This window comes from Phascolarctos cinereus, unplaced genomic scaffold (assembly GCF_003287225.1).
Source record: "Phascolarctos cinereus isolate Bilbo 61053 unplaced genomic scaffold, phaCin_HiC Scaffold_3;HRSCAF=262, whole genome shotgun sequence".
In the NCBI taxonomy this organism is placed as follows: Eukaryota; Metazoa; Chordata; class Mammalia; order Diprotodontia; family Phascolarctidae; genus Phascolarctos; species Phascolarctos cinereus.
In genome coordinates this window covers 70,976,483-70,995,201 of record NW_027555736.1, presented here as the reverse complement: position 1 = coordinate 70,995,201, position 18,719 = coordinate 70,976,483, and the positions used below count along the sequence as shown (strand labels likewise).

The 18,719-nt window shown below is 34.8% G+C and overlaps 1 protein-coding gene across 1 annotated transcript in view; it reads left to right on the top strand.

The window, feature by feature from the left end:
- Nucleotides 1-18,719, top strand: part of PARG (poly(ADP-ribose) glycohydrolase) — a 117,101-nt gene that overhangs the window by 14,520 nt on the left and 83,862 nt on the right. The window contains 1 exon segment of the mRNA XM_020996785.2: nucleotides 8,996-9,070. Within this exon segment, the coding sequence (XP_020852444.1) occupies nucleotides 8,996-9,070 (75 nt within the window).

Here is an 18,719-nt window from a genome sequence, read left to right as displayed (position 1 = left end):
TATAATGAAGCCGGAAAGATTCATGGAACCAGTTGTGATGGCCTTTAAAAGCCAAACAGAGGACTTTGTGTTTTATCGTAGAGGCAGTGGGGAGCAACTGGAAGTCGTTTGAGGAGGGGGGTGATGTCTTTTTTTTTTTTAAGGAAAATCACTTTGACAATTGTGTAGGAAGATGAATTGGAGTGGGGAGAGGCTTGCAGCACAGGGATCACGTATGCATGTTCTTCCATTGATAGAATTCAGCGGAGCCAGATTGCATTGAACTCCTGTCAGAGACATCTAGGGCTTCCTTACTGTAGCCTCACCCACCTTAGGCTTGAATTCCTTCTTACCTATTCTTGTCCTGTAATTCTCAATCTGAATATCCTTCTACTTGACAAAAAAGGCAGAAGCAAATGGAAATTGAGTATCTCGCTTTCTCTTTGTGCTGTGTTAATATTGCACTCTTCATTGAAGTTACAGATGTTTCTCTTTCCTATTGTTCTTAACTCCTCAGCATTGTTCTTAAAGATATGTGTCACTCATTCTTTGTGATAGTCCTTCCATTTTTGGATATGTATCCTTTTAATCACTACATAACAGTATTAAAAACAAGGAGGATAGATAAAGATGGACAGGCTGCTTTGACTTCTTTGTACTCGTAACAGTTTTCCCTGTATCATAGTTATTTTTCTATGTCCCTTTCCCCTCTTTGAACACCTTGATTTATAAGCTTCTGAAGGCAGTGTCTGTATTGGATCTTTGGGTCTTGCACATAAGTTTGAATTGAGAGTCCAGCTCTCTTTATTAGGACATGCCTGGAGTTTAATGTTCAGCTTTCGATACCACATTTTGAGAAAGACATTGACAAATGAAGTGTGTCCAGAGGGAGTCTGATTATTATAGAATGGTGCCAGATTTATGTTTTGAGGTGAGGTTCCTTGAAGTTGTGACAAAGGATGATCTGTTGAAGAAATTGAGGATTGTTTCACTTAGAGAGAACATAATCGTTGTCTTCGAATAGTTTAAAGGGCTGTCATTGGGCTGGACTCAAGGGAGTGGAAACAGGATCAGTTTGGAAATTAAAAGGGGGCAGATTTCCTCTCAGTCTAAGGAAGAATTTTCAAAAAAACTGTCCAACAATGGAACAGGCTACTGTGTTGATTTAATGAATTCTTTGTTACTGTTGGTGCTCAGACTGAGAATACATGGTTGAGGAAATAGTAGAAGGGACTAATTTATTGGGTAGAAAATTAGACTAAATGCCTTTGTGGTGACATTGAAAGAGTGCTAGGTTTTGAGTCCAAAAACCTGGCTCACATCCCAACCTGTGCTACTTATGTGATAATAGACTAATGATTTCACCTCTGACCTTGTTTGCTTTAATATCTGCCATATCTTACCATTTCTACCTCCACAATATTTCTTGTATCCAATCTCTTCTCTCTGTTCACTCGGCCACCATCTTCGTTTCAGACCCTTATTAATTCTTCTCTGGACTATTGCAATAATCTCCTAATTGGTCTCCCTGACTCAGGTTTCTCCCCAATCCAAATCATCATTCACGTAGCTGCCAAAGGGACTTTCCTTAAACACAGATATATCCACATCATTGCTCTATTTAAACAACTCCAGTGGCTCCCTCTTCTCTTTAGGATAAAATACAAATTGGGCACCATTCTATCATTCCAGTCTCATCATATATTACTCTCTTTCCTGTGCTCTGTAGTACAGCCAAACTAGCTTTCCCTCTGATCCTCATACATGGCCCTACATCTTCTGTCTTAGTGTCTTTGCACAGGGAATCCTTGATGCCTGGCATTGATTCCCTCCTCCTGTTAGCATTTACTTCCTTTAAGATACTGCTGCAGCTCCACCCTCTTTATTTTTTGTCTTTGGATCCCCAGAAGCTAGCACTGTGACTGGCACAAAGTAGGCATGTAACAAATGCCTATGGATTGATCTGTAAAATGAGGAGATTAAACTAGATGATCTTTAAGATTGCTTCCAGCTCTAAGTCCTTTGACTTCCAAGGCTTCTTTTGACTTTCAGGATTCTATTATATTATCCTAAGTCCCATTTTTCTTTTTGAGACAGAAGAATCAAACTTTCTTATGGATTTTTTTCCCTTGGTTTTCATAGCTTTTTACCAGGTATTCTTTGATATCTCTTTAAGCAGTTTACAGCTTAGTGTACTATTATATGTTGTTTTTCTATCCTAAAAATGATTTTGTGCTGAAGTATTGAATATCCACTAGTCTCACTTTACATCATCAGTGTAGTGTGTCTGTGATGCTGGACTCTCTTGAAGGGTATACAGAGTGTAAGCTCTGGTAAATCCTTTCAAGCTGGGAGCACTTTGAACATGGGACTGATGATGGGCTGACCATATGTATATTTGTTGTCAGCAAGGCCAAACAAGCTGAGTTCAGAGAGAGTCAGAATGGTAGACTCAGTTTGATGAATTTTTTAGCCACAGACACTCAATACAACTTTTTAACTAAATGGTAGAGGGGTTGCAGACTGTTAGTAAAAGTAAGTGACCACACTGATGAAATTATACATCCTTGTAGGAAAAAAAATACATTTTCATCATAGTACAGTTTTAAAATTTTATTACTTGAGATTCTTATGCCATTATAATTTTGAGGTATTGGGCATTATATTAAAATTATTTTTATATCATAAATACATTTTAAATCTTATATTAAAATTTTAAGACATACGTAGATGACTTGCCCCCTCAATGATAATTTGATTCATTGTGGTAAATTAGGAAGATGTTATGTGTTTACATAGCACAGTGAATAGAGCACTGGGCTGGAGTCAAGAAAAAGCTATTCAAATCTACCCTTAGACACTTAATAGTTGTGTGACCCTGGGTAAATCACTTAACCTTTGTCAGCCTCAATTTCCTAAACTGTGAAATGGGGATAAATAATAATATCTACCTCACAGGGTCATTGTATTTGTAGAATATTTAGTACAATTCACCTGGCACAGATGCCTTCTTCCTTCTCTCCTTCCCTCCTTCCCTTCCTTCCTTTCACTGAATTTAGATTCAGCATAACAAAGAAATCCACTCATTTTCTTCTTTATACTAAAGGAGCTATGGGAAAACCAAACCCCTGTTAGTGAGCATGATGATAAATACTCATTATGTAACATTCAGCATCAGGTTGAAATAACCAGACTCATGGAAATCTCAAAAATATGTCTGCACGTGAAGGATGGTGACCTCAGCAGTTGAATAAAATTTTGTTTTGTTTTTAGAAATCATATGGCCAGTAATTACATAGACTGGGAGTCTTTCTTCTTTGGAACTAGAGTATTTATTATGGGTTCTGAGCAGAAAGAGCTCCTTACTAAGTTATAATTTTAAAAAGATTTTACATGTACTCCTTTGTGAGTAACCACATACATAGCCCAAGAGAGTGAGATTGAATATAGATTAGTAACTCGGCTTCCTCAAACTCAGTTTCCTTAACTATAAAATGAGGACAAATAATAGCACCTACTTCCCAGGTTGGCTATGTGGATCAAATGAAATAATATCAAATACTTTAGCATAGTGCCTAGCGCATAGGTATACATAGAAATGCTAGCAATTGTTGTTGTTATTTTGAATTTTGCTAATTCCTAGAAGAGCTCTCGAGGAATCACAAACTATTTTCAATGATGCTTGTCATTGATCACTGTTCCTTTAAATGAAATAATAGTATGAGAGTTTGTTGATAGTATAAATCAGGTCCAAAAATGAGAGCCTAGAGATAAAAGAAAAAAAAGAAAACAAAATTTAAAAGTAATTTCACATTTACTATAGACCTCCCATTTAAATGTGATGAGAAAAATGACAACATACAGATACTTTCTTAGCATGTAACATTACGAGTACCTCTAGTTGTGTTTCTTTTTTTAATAAAATATATTTAATATTTTATTTTTCCCCCAATTAAATGTAAAAACAATTTTTAACATTCATTTTTAAAAATTTTGAGTTCCAAATTCTCTCCCTCCCCTCCCCCTTCATTGAGAAGGCAAGCAATTAGATATAGATTATACATGTGCAGTCATGCAAAACATTTCCATATTATGTGATAGAAAATGCAGACTAAAAACCCCTCCCCAAGAAAAATAAAGTAAAAAAAAAAGTATAATTTGATCTGCATTCGAACTCCCATCATCCATTTTTCTTGAGATGGGTAGCATTTTTTAATCATAAGTCTTTTGGAATTGTCTTTGATCATTGTATTGCTGAGAAAAGCTAAATCATTTATAGTTGATCATCATACAGTATTGCTGTTACTGCGTGTAATGTGTTCCTGGTTCTACTAATTTCATTTTGCATCAGTTCATGTAAGTTTTCCCAGGTTTTTCTGAGAGTATCCTTCTCATCAATTTTTTTTGTGGGGGGCAGTTGGGGTTAAGTGACTTGCCCCAGGGTCACACAGCTAGTAAGTGTCAAGTGTTTGATCTGAGTCCGAATTTGAACTCAGGTCCTCCTGACTTCAGGGCCGGGCTCTATCCACTGCGCTACCTAGCTGCCCCATATCATTTCTTATAGTACAACATTCCATCACAATCATACCACAACTTGTTCGGCCATTCCCTAATTGATGGGCATCCCCTCAATTTCCAATTCTTTGCTAGCACAAAAACAACTGCTGTAAATTTTTTTGTGCAGATAGGTCCTTTTCCTTTTTGTTTTTTTATCTCTTTAGGATACAGACCTAGTAGTGGTATTGCTGGGTCAAAGGGTATGCATGATTTTATAGCCCTTTGGGCATAGTTCAAATTGCTCTATGGAATGGTTGAATCAGTTCTAAGCTCCACCAATAATATATTAATGTCTTTTTTCCCACATTCTCTCTACCATTTGTCATTTTCCTTTTCTGTCATATTAGCCAATCTGATAAGTGTGGGATCGTACCTCAGAGTTGTTTTAATTTGCATTTTTCTAATCAATAATGATTCTTGATATGACTATAAATACCTTCAGTTACGTCGTCTGAAAACTGCCTATTCATATCCTTTGACCATTTATCAATTGGGGAATGGGTCTTCTTTTTATAAATCTGATTCAGTTCCCTATATCTTTGAGAAATGAGGCCTTTACCAGAGAAACTTGCTGTAAATTTTTTTTGTAGATGATTATTAACTGTGTATTTCCCTCCATCCTATTTTCCCCCCTGTTTATCCTACTGTCTTTCTCCTTTTATTCTGTCCATTCTCATAAGTGTTTTGCTTCTGAGTACTGCCTCCCCCAGTTTGCCTTCCCTTCTATCACCCCTACCTTCCTTCTCTTATCCACTTCCCTTTCTGCTTTTCTGTAGGGTAAGATAAATGTTTATACCCAACTGAGTATGTATGTTATTTCCTCTTTGAGCCAGTTCTGATCAGAGTAGGGTTCAAGTGCTGTCCCCCACCTCCTCCATCTTCCCTTCCACAGTCAAAGCTCTTTTGTACCTCACTTATGTCAGATAATTTATCCCCTTCTACCTCTCTCTTTTCCCTTTTCCCAGTATGTTCTTTTTTTCTCACCTCTTATTTTATATTTATATACCATCCCATCATATTCAGCTCGTACCTGGGCCCTCTTTTACGTATACTCCTTCTAACTGCCCAAATAATGAGAAAGATTTTAGGAATTTCCAATTACTCCTGCTCTATGGGAGGTCTCTTGTAACAACATAAAGTAACAAAGTAAAACTAATAATACAACAATCTAGTGAAAGTTGCTGCAACATTTCACATCTGTTAGGTTCTCCCCCCCCACCTTATTTATAAAAAAAAAATCTATTTTTTCTTCTCCCCTCCCCTAATGCCGTTTAAAAAAAAAAGCACATTTCTCGTATATTTAATACATAGTCAAGCAAAACAAATTCACCCAAAGACTGTGGAGTGTGTATTCTGCACCTAGTGTGTTTCATATTAATCCTCTGGAATTATGAGTGGTCATCCACTTTCATAGTGGTTTGTTTTCACCCTATGTCAGTTCATATTTGTCTTTCCTTGTCTTTTTTGAAATTGTTTATTTTCTCATTTCTTAGAGCATCGTTACAGCATGTATTCAATTACATTCACATACAACAGCTTATTCAGCCATTCTTTAATTGTTGGACAGCCTTTTAGTTTCCAGTTTTTTGCTCCTGCAAAAAGAGCTGTCAAAGGATGTGCACTGTTTAAAAACTTTTTGTAGATAATTCAAAATTTCTTTCCAGAATGGTTGTACCCATTCATAGGTTTACCAATGTCAGTGTGCCTGTTTTCCCATAGCCTCAACATTTATCATTTATATTTTTGTCATCCTTGCCACTAATGGTGATAGAATTTTAGATTTGCTTTAATTTTATTTCTCCAATTAGTAGTAATTTTGAGCATTTTTTATATGACTATGAATAGTCTTCATTTCTTCCCTTGAGATTGTCTGTTCATACTCTTAGACCATTCACTAATTGGAGAGTAGCTCTTTTTTTAAATTATGAATTTGAACAAATTCCTTATGTATCTTGGAAATTAGATCAATTATCAAAGACACTTGCTGCAAAGATTTTTTTCCCCAGTTGTTTCCTTTTTAATTTTTATTTTATTTTGTGCAAAAACTTTTACATTTCATGTAATCAAAATCATCCATTTTGGTACTGCTTAAGGAACCAATTGATCAGTGGGACTGAGTAGGTTTGCAACATATAGAAGCAATATTATAATTTGATAAACATTCAAGAGTCCAGCTATTGTGAAAGGGAATCATTGACAAAATTTGCTGGGAAAATTATATAGCAGTATGGTAGAAAATAAAAAAGAAGATACTTAATGACGAGGAAATTGGAGGCTATATACAAGAATAATATAGACTAGAATAGACAATTGTCTTTCTGAATTGTTAAACAAGTACACCAGTAGATGGCATAGTCATCTGTATCAAATAGAATTTTGATCTCATTGATTCAATTGTATTTTCGGATCATGCATATCATAACCTAGCTATTTCTGTTCATCCTCTGGAATTATTGTCTATATCTTCCCATATTTGCCACTGAGAATTCATCCAGTGTGCTTGGGGGCCTTCAAGTAAATTCAGTACTCCTTAATATAAATTTTTTTTGGCCTGAAAATAGTCTGTTCAAAATTATTGTTTTAGGTTACTATTTCTGAATCTATTTCTCCACTGCCAGCCTATCCCATCCCTTGTACCAAAGCATGAAAAAAGAGAGGAGGAGGGAAAAAGCAATTCAGAAAAATTAGCCAACGTGAATTAACAGTACATAGTCACTGTATGATATCCATAATCCCTTACCTTTGCAAAGAAGGGAATGAGGTTCATTTTCTCATCTCTTTTAGGGACAGTCTTATTTCTTACAATTAAATATCATTTAGTTTCTTTTTATCGTTGTTCTTTCCATTTTCATCATTATCATTGTGTATGTTGGTTTCCTGGTTCTATTTATTTACTTTGTATCAATTCATGTAAGTCTCACATGCTTCTATGAATTCTTCCTGCAGTGATATTATTCTGTTGTATTATTTAGCTTTCTTCATTTGTCCATTCTACGATTGCTGAGCATCTGCTTTGCTTCCTATTCTTTCCTGCCAAAATTATTTTTATGTATTTGGGATCTTTCTTCCTTTGATTATAGCTTTCTAGGAGTGGCATCTCTGGCCCATAGGGTATGGACTTTTTTGGTCCTTTCTTAATGTAATTCCAAATTGCTTTGCAGAGTGGTTGGACCAGTTCACATGTCCACCAATAGCTTAATGCTGTGCCTGGCTACCAGTAGCCATTCCTAACCATCTTTTGTCTTTGCAAATTTGCTGGATGTGAGGTGAAAGCTTAGATATAACAAATTCCTTGATGAGACTCTGATAGAGGGCAGTAGTTGAACAGAAAGTACCAAATGCTAGGTAAGTGCAAAATTATTTATTGATATCGAATACATTACGTATTTCCTTGTTCCATCCTCCAGTCACCTACTGATTAAATTTCATATTTCCATTTGTCACAGGCATATTGTATTTTTAAAACAAATTTTAAAGGAAAATGAATAAAACCAGTCAAGAAATTGAAAACAATTGACAGCATAAGCCATGTCTCTCCATCTCTGCAAAGAAATAGGGAAAAGTGTCCTTCCTTAGCTCTTCTTTGAGGCCAACTTTTATTTTTTATGATTTTGTAACATTCATTTTTGATTGTTTTACGGTGGTGGTTCTTCCATTTGCGTTGTTGTAGTCATGCATATTGTTTTCATCCTTCCTCTTTAGTTTGCATTGGTTCATATTAGTCATTTGTGTTTCTCTGTATTAATTAAATTCATTGTTTCTTACTACACAGTAACAATCCATTGCATTTATGTACCACAGTTTGTTTAGCCATTGTCCAATTGATGAGCCTCTGCTTTTCCAGTTCTTTGCTACCATAAAAACCACCTTAAATATTTTGGGTCTTTTTATCAGTGATGTCCTTGGGGTGCATGCTTAACCATGGAATCTCTAGGTCGAAGTATATAGACAATTTAGTCACTTTATTTGCATAAATCCAAATTGCTTTCTAGAATTGTATTAATTCACAGCTCCACCAACAGTGCATTGGTATTCTGTTTTTTCCACAACCCTTCCAACATTAACTAATCCTGTCTCTTATCATCTTTATCGATTTGCTGGATATGGGGTGAAATCTCAGAAAAAAATTTCTTGATTAGACTCTTCGACATATGGATTATTTATTGGGATTGAATACATTATATATCTTCCTGTCCCATTCTCTCTCCACAACCTACAGTTGATTAACTTTCTTAATTACATTTGTCATAAGCTCATTTTAAAATGAATGTGTATTTTCTCTGTGTATATCTATTGATGTATGATTATATAACAGCTAGGTGATGGGGGAAACTTGTCTAGAACTAAGGCATTTCTAGGTGGTGATCCACTAAGTAGATAATCTCTTAGTAGATATGTTAATTGTACAACTATTCTCTACCAATCAGTAACTTAGATTTTGTTTATACTTTTTCTGTAGGAAGCTATATTGAAATATAATGTTGCATATGCCAAGAAGTGGGACTTTACAGCTTTGGTCGACTTCTGGGATAAGGTAAAGTATGTTTGTAGTGTAGTAATCACTGTAAGCAGCTGAAAAGTGTCACAATTTGCTTCTTCTGTGTTCCATAATTTTCAGCTATCCTAGTTGATCAAATACACTGCTTGCTCATACGGTAACAACATCTACTTTGGTATGCTACTGCAAATTAATAATTTTTCCTCATTTCTTTGCATGGCTGTAAATCAAGATAAATTTTATATAATTTTGATTGCCTACTAATCAGTCATGAATCCATATAGTTTTATTAATTCTCTTATGCATTTGTTCATTCAGAAACGATTTATTATATCCACTATGTTTACAGCTAATGTATTCTGAACTTTTGGAAGATGCTGGCATCCTAAAATTGTAGGTTTTTGAGCTGAAAGGGGCTTTACATATCTTCTAGCCAAGCTTCCGTGTTTTACGCATGAAACCCAGAGAAGTTCAATGCCTTGTCCATAGTCACACAGGTCATCCCATAGCTAGGATTTGAATCCAAGTTCTGTGATCCTAAATCCATTATGTTTTTTATTATACCGTACTGTGGTTAGGAAAATGATATTTTGTTAAGAGTTTAGGCAATTTGTATTTGAGCTTATTAGAATCATTATGATAAGCACCCTGTTCATCTTTTAAAAGTTTTATACACTAGTATTTTTTCTGTGATGTCACTGTGTGGATTACCAGTTTGTCTTCTAAGACTCTTGGAGCCAATAGGAATATATAGAGAGGGAGTAAAAGTATTCCAAAATGAAGCAAAGAAGGCAACTAAAAGTGGCATAAATTGTATTAGTTATAATATTTTATACTTAATACATATGTTATGAAAAACAAGAAATAAGGAAATATATTTTAAAGCTTTTGCCCTTGGGTTTCTTTCATGATTGTTTTCATTAGCTCAGAAGACATTTGCAAAATATAAATTTCTTTTTTATGTGATCTTTTTGGGATACAGACCTAGAAGTGGTATTGTTGGGTCAAAGGGTAGGCACAATTTTATAGCCCTTTGGGCATGGTTCCAAATTGCTCTCCAGAATGGTTGGATCAGTTTACACTTCCACCAACAATGCATTAGTGTTCCAGTTTTCCACATCTTCTCCAACATTTATCATTTTCCTATTTTGTCATGTGAACCAGTCTGACAGGTGTGATATGGTTTTGATTTAGAGCATTTTTTTAGTATGACTATAGATAGCTTTAATTTCTTCCTCTGAAAACTGCCTGTTCATGTCCTTTGACCATTTATCAATTGGGGAATGACTTGTATTCTTATAAATTTGACTGAGTTCTCTATATATTTTAGAAATGAGGCCCTTATCAGAGACACTACCTGTAAAAATTGAATTTTTCCCAGCTTCCTGCTTCCTTTCTAATCGTGGTTGCATTGGCTTTGTCTGTGCAAAAACTTCAATTTAATGTAATCAAAGTCATCCATTTTGCATTTCATAACGTTCTCTGTCTCTTGTTTGGTCATAAATTCTTCTCTTTCCATAGATCTGATAGGTGAACTATTCCTTGCTCCTAGTTTGCTTATATCAGTCTTTATATCTAAATCACGTACCCATTCTGACTTTATCTTGGTATAGGGTGTAAGATGTTGGTCTGTGCCTAGTTTCTGCCATACTATTTTCCAATTTTTCCTGCAGTTTTTGTTAAATAGTGAGTTCTCGTCCCAATAGCTGGAACCTTTGGATTTATCAAATAGTAGATTACTGTAGTCATTGACTGTTGTGTCTTGCATACCTAACCTATTCTGCTGGTCTGCCACTCTGTTTCTTAGCCAGTTTTGATGCTTGCTGCTTTATTAATGCAATTTAAGATCTGGTACAGCTAGGCCATTTTCTCATTAGTTCTGTTGATATTCTGGACCTTTTGTTCTTCCAGATGAATTTTGTTATTGCTTTTTCTAGCTCTGTAAAATGATTTTGATTGGTGTGGCAACTGAATAGGTAAATTAATTTAGGTAGAATTGTCATTTTTATTATATTAGTTTGGCCTACCCATGAGCAACTGATATTTTTTTTTAACCTTTGAAACAATATTCTATGTCCTTTCTTTCAAAATGCTCACATAAGGTCTTCCCTGCAAATCATATTGGTAAGGTGGCTGTTGAGGAGGATTATATTGTAGGAGTAATTATCCTAGTGACTACTGTAGTGAAGCTTTTGACGTCTTTGGATGTCATCAGAACTTTCCAACTTTAGTGGGATTAATTTTATTACTACAAACAGGTGGATTTATCAGTGGCAAAAATTAGAGGTTCAGAATGGAGACTGCTGGAATCTTCAAGAGGTCTTAACTTTAAATGAGTCAAGTTCTTTTAATTGTTTGAAGATATTTATGGTACTTTATTCTTTCTGTGCCAGACTTGGATACATCAGTAGATTCATGATCTTACTCTACTGGTTGAGGTTACAGTACCCTTTGTAGTCCTTGTTTACATCTTTCTAGACATCCATCATAGGATCTCCCCAATGTACTAGTGACTTTCCTATGGTCTTTTTCCTCTTTGGTGAGCACCGCATAGCACTCAGATTAACCACCTACTGTCATTTACTCTAGCAACCTATCTGGCTTTCCTAGAATTGATGTCTTTTGTACTATCTCTTTTATGCAAGTCATGTTGGTCATATACTTCAGCCTCCTTTTAATCATTTTAACCATTTAATTCTTTTTTGTTGTTGTTGTTACATTTCCCTTCAGGAACTTGTAATTTTAAATCTGAGATGGTGGTCTATGATTTATAATCTTATAGCATCATTGGAAGAATCATGGTATAAAAAGATGACCTTTTGTAGCAGCAAGCAATTTGGGATCATAAAAATGGCGCATACTTTCCCAAACCTATAACAAAGTTTTCCCATTTAATTCTTATCCTAGATCATTGTCCATTTGTGTGTCCTAAGAGTTATACATACTGGTGTGTAACATATTGATAATGTGTGCTAAGTGCTTTGTAAACCTTAAAGTGCTATATAAATGAGCTGCTATTATTATATACACTTAATGGACTAACTCAGTGGGCTTCTTGTCCATCTTCATGTTATAATCTATGCAATCATATGCCTTCATTTTGGTGTTGTAGACTGAAAAGTTAGGCCAATATCTTTTGAATGTATCATATTTTTAAAAGTAACATAAATATATGAACCATTTTATAGAAAAGATCATTGAGCATGTTTGTAAATAATATTACATATAAATTTGAACTTTTGCAGTACTGAACTGAAGAATGAAAGTGTCACAGAAGCATGATATAATTCAAAGCATTTGGAGTAAATATTTTCTCTTATCTGCTGTGTTGGTACTGCAATCACTTGCTACATCCTGGCAGATGTCAGACGGTGTCAAGGGTGCAATAACTAGGTTTTCCACTGGTTGTCTTTCATCCTGATGTTGGCAGATTAATGCATTTTAATATCTCTCCTGCTTGCTTTGATTGTCTTAATTGACCTTTAACCATCAAAAGTCAAGGTCCATTTTTATAGTAATACTTGTAAAATCCAAACTAATCTATCATCTTTGTAGTATCAGTAATTTTGGGTCTGGTTTATTGAGCTTTTGGCATGTATGATGCTGAAAGGTGGGCATAAAATACATAATTCAGGTTTTCAGTCTGTTGGAATATTAGAGAAGGAAATATGTTTTCACAGTAAATTCCTAAACCTTGCTTTTACAAGGGTCTTATTTTTGATACTACAGAATTTTCAAGATTTAGCCTTGAGATTTTCTATTTATTGTTTTTTAAAAAGAAGTTTAAAAAAAATTTTTTTTTCTGATGATACTAATGTCAACAGAACATAAGAAAAATGCAGATGGTCCGTTTGCATTTTGTTATCTTCCAGGCCAAAATTGAATATTGTGATTTACTTTTCTGGGAAGATAATATTAAATTTGATACTCTAAAGTGGCAGTAAAACATGCCACCGACTAAAATATTATTGGAACCTTCCTGTGAGTTAAAGCAATCATATTTTCTCTCCTTAATCAAGAATGCTCAGAACATGGTTGCCTTTTCCATTAGTATGGTGACCTTGTGCAAAAATGATTGCTGCATTCCTCTAAGAGTAAAGGTACAAGAAGTTTTGATAAGTTTAGTGTAAGAAAGTGTAAGAACAGATGTGAGTGTATTACCATGATGCTTATACTATTTTATAACTCTATGGAGATGAAAGTCATTGTTTCTGTAGAGATTGAGCTACATATTTCTTGGTCATTGCACATTGACTATTTTTCACCTTATCCACATTAATGATAGGTTGTCCTGCCTAAAAATGAAGAGATTATTAAAATTTTGTTTATATCAAAGATAGAAGGTAGAATAGGAAAAGACTTGAAATATTTGATTCACCTTCATTTGTTTACGTCTTGCATCTGATTTCTAGATGAGTAGGACCGAATGCTGACAATTGACAGCAAAAGAGAACATTATTGTTAGGTAGATTTAGTGAAAAGAAGCTCTCCTTTTCAGTTGTAGATGTCTTAGCATCAGATGCTGTTTAGTCTTTTAAAAAATTTCATCTAAGTGGGATTGGAAGAAGAAAACTGATTTGGTTTGGGAGGACAATTGTTTAGTTAGGGTTTTTTAAGTTCCTAAATAGTCTCTTTTGGTGACTATTTAGTATTATGTGTGTCTACTTGCTGGAGTGCAAGTGCTTACTTCTCATTTAATTGCTCTTAAATTTTGCCCATTAGCACAACAGTTTATCACTTCAATGTCCCAGTAAATAGAATAAAGAAAATGTCAGATAAATATCAAATCTAGTGTGGTACTGTTCATCTAATTTTGGAATGAAATTTATTTTGGTATTGATTAGTGTTTTGAAAAGCTTTACTTTTGTTTTATTTTGATTTGAGTGATGGATTCTGTAACTAATGCCAGCTTTTAAAACACCAAGCTATTTAAGATTATCTACCATTTATTTTGAATTTATAGGTACTGGTCACATTTATCATGATATCCCCAAGGTGAAGGTAGCAGAATTTTCCTATGTTAATATATTCATTTGGATGGAGGTCAGGAATATAATCATCGATTTAATTATTTTATCAGAGGCTGAAACCACTGAATATGCCAAAATGTAACTTGAAAATTTTTTTATTTGAAAATTAAACTGCAAAAATGTCACTAAGTTGAAGTGGCTCTTATTTAGTGCTCTTTGCCTCTTAAGTGCTAATGTTAGCCTTCCTCCCTGCCAGCTGTTGGGAGCACCAGGAATGAATATGCTGTTTTATGGCCCTCCTGTGTAGTGTTCCATTAAATTAAATCTAAAACACTTGCTATAATTTATATTCTAAATGAATCAATACTTTTAATTCTGCAATTTTCCACAGAAAGATAAAACAAATTCCCATTATGTTAGAGAAAGAAGAATGTCATTTTAAGTGCATTTGGTGCATTTTGAATACTGTTGTCTTAATATACATGTTGTTGATAATTTAGAGTTGATACAACTTTATTGTTTTTTATAAGTAATTTGTTAAATTTACATATTAGCGCAATGTCATTGAATTAAAATGGAAAATTATTCAATGTAATGAGCTATTTAAATTGTCCAAGTAAATTTATACCGTGAATGCTTTTAAGAATAAAGTTGATCTTTATGACAATTTTAAAAGCATTGATGGTTGATAAGGATTTTCATTCTTGCATTTTACCTAATGCTGAGACAGAGATTTACATCTTGTATTGACTTTTCCAAGCCAGGGAGATAAAAAAGATCCAGTAAGATGTAAGTCAAAAAGTGCTTAGATGTGTGTGCCCAGGGTTCTGCTTGATCATTCTCTGCTACTAACTCACCTGTTTGATCTTGGCCATGTCATTCTACCATTGTTAGCTTCAGTTTCCTCATCTTGGTACTAAGGAAATTGGATGAATGAATGAATGAATGAAGCTTTTATTAAGTGCTTACTATGTTCAAAGCACTGTACTAAGCATTGGGGACCCAATTAGAAAAGTAAGACAGTCCCTGTTCTCAAGGAGCTCCTATAGTAAGGTTGTGGTTCTAAGTCAGATGGAAAGATCCCATGGGACTTTGGGTGTAGAGGCAAAAGCAGATGGCACTGCTCCTTCTTAAGTGCCATTTCCACTGATAAAAATTATATATCAGTCTCTGATTTATTGAACTATATGACAATATCTAAGACTTTGGTGGCAAAAACTTTCTTTTCTGGGTCTTTACTAATTGTTGCTGTAGTACCTGCAGGAACAGTTTTCAGGCTGCATCTCCACAAAGGTCACTTCCTAGGATGATGAGTGAGGGCATTGGACAGGAAGCATTGCTGTTCCCAAGATTTGGGGTTCATAGTCCTGGACTGTCTCCATCAGGGTTGAATGCAAGGATTTCTTAGGTCCTTTCCAGCTTGAATATTCCAAAACTCTGTAAAACCAAGAACTAGAATAAATATATGGCAGTTATGTATTATTAACCTTTAAATTTTTTATTGGAAACTAAAATATTTGCTCAGCATAGCATATTATTCTATGTGTGGAAACATGAAAGAGCATGTAGTGGTCTTAGAAATTCTCTAGTTGGGACAGCTAGCTGGTGCAGTGGATAGAGCACCAGCCCTGGAGTCAGGAGGACCTGAGTTCAAATGCAGCCTCAGACACATAACACTAGCTGTTGTGACTCTGGGCAAGTCACTTAACCCCAATTGCCTCACCAAAAAAAAGAAAGAAAGAAAGAAATTCTCCAGTCACTTATCTTTGATTTTATTATTGAAATGAGATCCTGCCATTGAAATTGAATATCTTATATCATTGCAATGACTTATTTGGAAAAGGTTATCTGAAAGCTTCCTGTCTTGCTGTTTTCACCTTCTTCCCAAATGATGTTGTTGAGTGTAAACAAGTATTTTTAAAGTGATACTCCCTGAATTCTAGTAAAATTGATGCTGGCACATAGAGGTTTTATATATCTACCTTTCCTTGGGTTCATTTGGACAAAAAAAATGAAAGCCATCTTTTCATATAACCTTTTGCAATATTTATTTTATTATCTAAAAGTCTGTTATGAAAAATGAAGGATAGCAAGTCTACTTTCGAATCCTTCTAATGATGGAACTTCTTTTAGCATTTCATCCCATTTTTAAAAATCATGGTGCCATGTTTTAATGCACAACTTTGCTGAATGATTTTGTATTTGCTCTTGTAATACAGAGCCCACATAAGAACATTAACAACTCATATGTTTATATCAGCTCAAGGTTTTCAAAGTGTTTTCATCACAGCAGCCCTGTGAGACAGGTAGTCATGTTATTTTTTAGGTGAGGAAGTTGGTCTCTTGGAGGTTAAGTTTCTTGTCTGAGATAATTTAAGCCTAGGTTTCTTAATTCCATTTACTTCACTATACCCATGCTGCCTGCCTTATTTACAACAAATTTTTTTGTTTAGCTTTTGTAATATTTAGAGTAGCTTTGAAACAATATTGAGGTGAGTCTTTTGAAAGTAAAAATCAAACACCTTAGATTAAAACTTCTCTGTTTCTCATTTTGGTTATTTGAATTTTTACAGATGTTAGATTTGTCTCTGTTATTTTCTACAGTGCTTATGTATATGCATGTGTTTATTTTATACGTGGATAGAGACTGAACATGTGATTTTATTGACTCATGGAATTCCCTCAACTAAAGCAGGTTGGCCCGTTCTCTGGCATTTAGAACCTTAGAAAATTGCCTAGAGCATGGAGAGGTTGAGTGGTTTGCCAGGGTCTTCCTGGCTTCAAGGCTGTTTTTCACAACCATGACTTTCTCTTTTCTCTATGTGATGGGCACACATATACTCCAAGAAAATAATAATTTTAACCAACATTTGTATAGTGCTTTAGAATTGCATAGTGCTTTAATTGCAGTATCTCATTAGAGCCTCATAAAGAAGGAAAGACACAAGCATTTATTAAATGCCTACTGTGTGCCAGGTACCATGCTAAGTGCTTTACAAATACTACCTCATTTGATCTCGTAATAACCTTGGGTTGGTCACTGTGTTACCTAGTAACCTGAAAGATAAAGGAGAAAAGAAGGAAAAAAAAGTCTTTTAAAATATTGTCTTTCAAATAAACTTTTAAAAGAATCTAAAATACTAATATGATCTTACCAAAATTTCTTTAAAACAAGAAATGGGAATTAATTTCAGGTCTGATTGCCTGCTATGCAATTTATTAATCTTTGTGTTTGTGTATCTCAGTTAATTAATCTTTGTGTCTATCATACTAAAAATAATGAAAGGGTACTTGTCAGTTACCAACAGTAAGAACTTGACTTCTCTTTTACCCATTCACTTTTGAGGATCTGGAGATACAGTTGTAACACTGCTAATGGACCTGTTCACATAAATTTCTTTTTCAAGATTTTAATGGACCTATTTAGTTTTTTTGTCTTATTAGTTTTCTTGAGATGTAATAAACATACTGAGTAGAGTGCTGGGCATGGAGTCAAGAAGACCTAAGTTCAAATCCCACATCTGGAACTTACTACATTGTAGACATAGGCAAGTCCCTAATTTCTCTGAGCTTCAGTTTCTTCATCTATAAAACAAGTACTTACCTCAGTGTTGTTTCCTCACCCATAAAACAGGTACTTACCTCACATAGCCTCTCTAGAGGCTGCTAGGTGGTGCAGTAGATAGAACACTAGTTTAGAGTCAGGAAGACTTGAATTAAAATGTGGCCTCAGACAGCTCAGTAGCTGTGTGACTGTGGGCAAATCATCTAACTTCTGCTTGCCTCAATTTCCTCATCTGTAAAATGAGAATAATAATAGTAGCACTTACCTGCCAGGCTGGTTGTAAGAATCAAATGAGATAATATATATAAAGTGTTTTGCAAATCTGAAAGCTCTATGTAAGTGCTAGCTATTTTTTTGGTTTCTTTTTTGTTACATTTTAAGTTTCAAACTGTCTCCCTCACTTCCCTTCTTCCCACCCCGCACTAGAGAAGGCCACTATTTTACACAGATAAACATATGGATATCTAGATAGCTATAAAACCTTACTATGCATACTTCTGTTTATCAGGTCTTCCCTGGAGGTGAAGAGCATCTTCATTCATAGGTCCTTTGTAGTTGATTTGAGTATTTGTAATACTCAGAATAACTCAGTCATTCACAGTAGTTCTTTGAGCAGCATTGCTCTTATTGTATACAATGTTCTGTTGGTGCTAGCAATTAATATTATTGTTGCTAGTGTTATAATAAAGTGTTTTCTGCTCTAAGAAGCATTTTTGACATTGCTGGGCATTAAGAATTTTCAAAACCACTTGTAATTCCAAAGCAAAGAACAGAGGGTTTACTCTGTGATTCTAGTTAGATATGATGTAGAGGCTAGATCTACTTTTCCTATTTCATTTTACTAAATCCCTGAACTCCAACTATTCACCCCATGTTCTAGGGCCCAACATTGCATTAGTTAGAAGTCTGAGCTTTGCATCTGTTATCATTGGTGGAACATTGTGGAGTCTTATGCTTCAGGCATCCCCCAACCTTCTGTTGTTATTGTTGTTTGTTTCAGTCATGTCCTGCTCTTCGTGATCCCATTTGGGTTTTTCTTGGCAGAGACACTGGAGTGGTTTGTCATTTCCTTCTCTAGCTTATTTTATAAATGAGGAAACTAAGGCAAGTGTCTTGCTTGGGATCACACAGCTAATAAGTGTCTGACGCC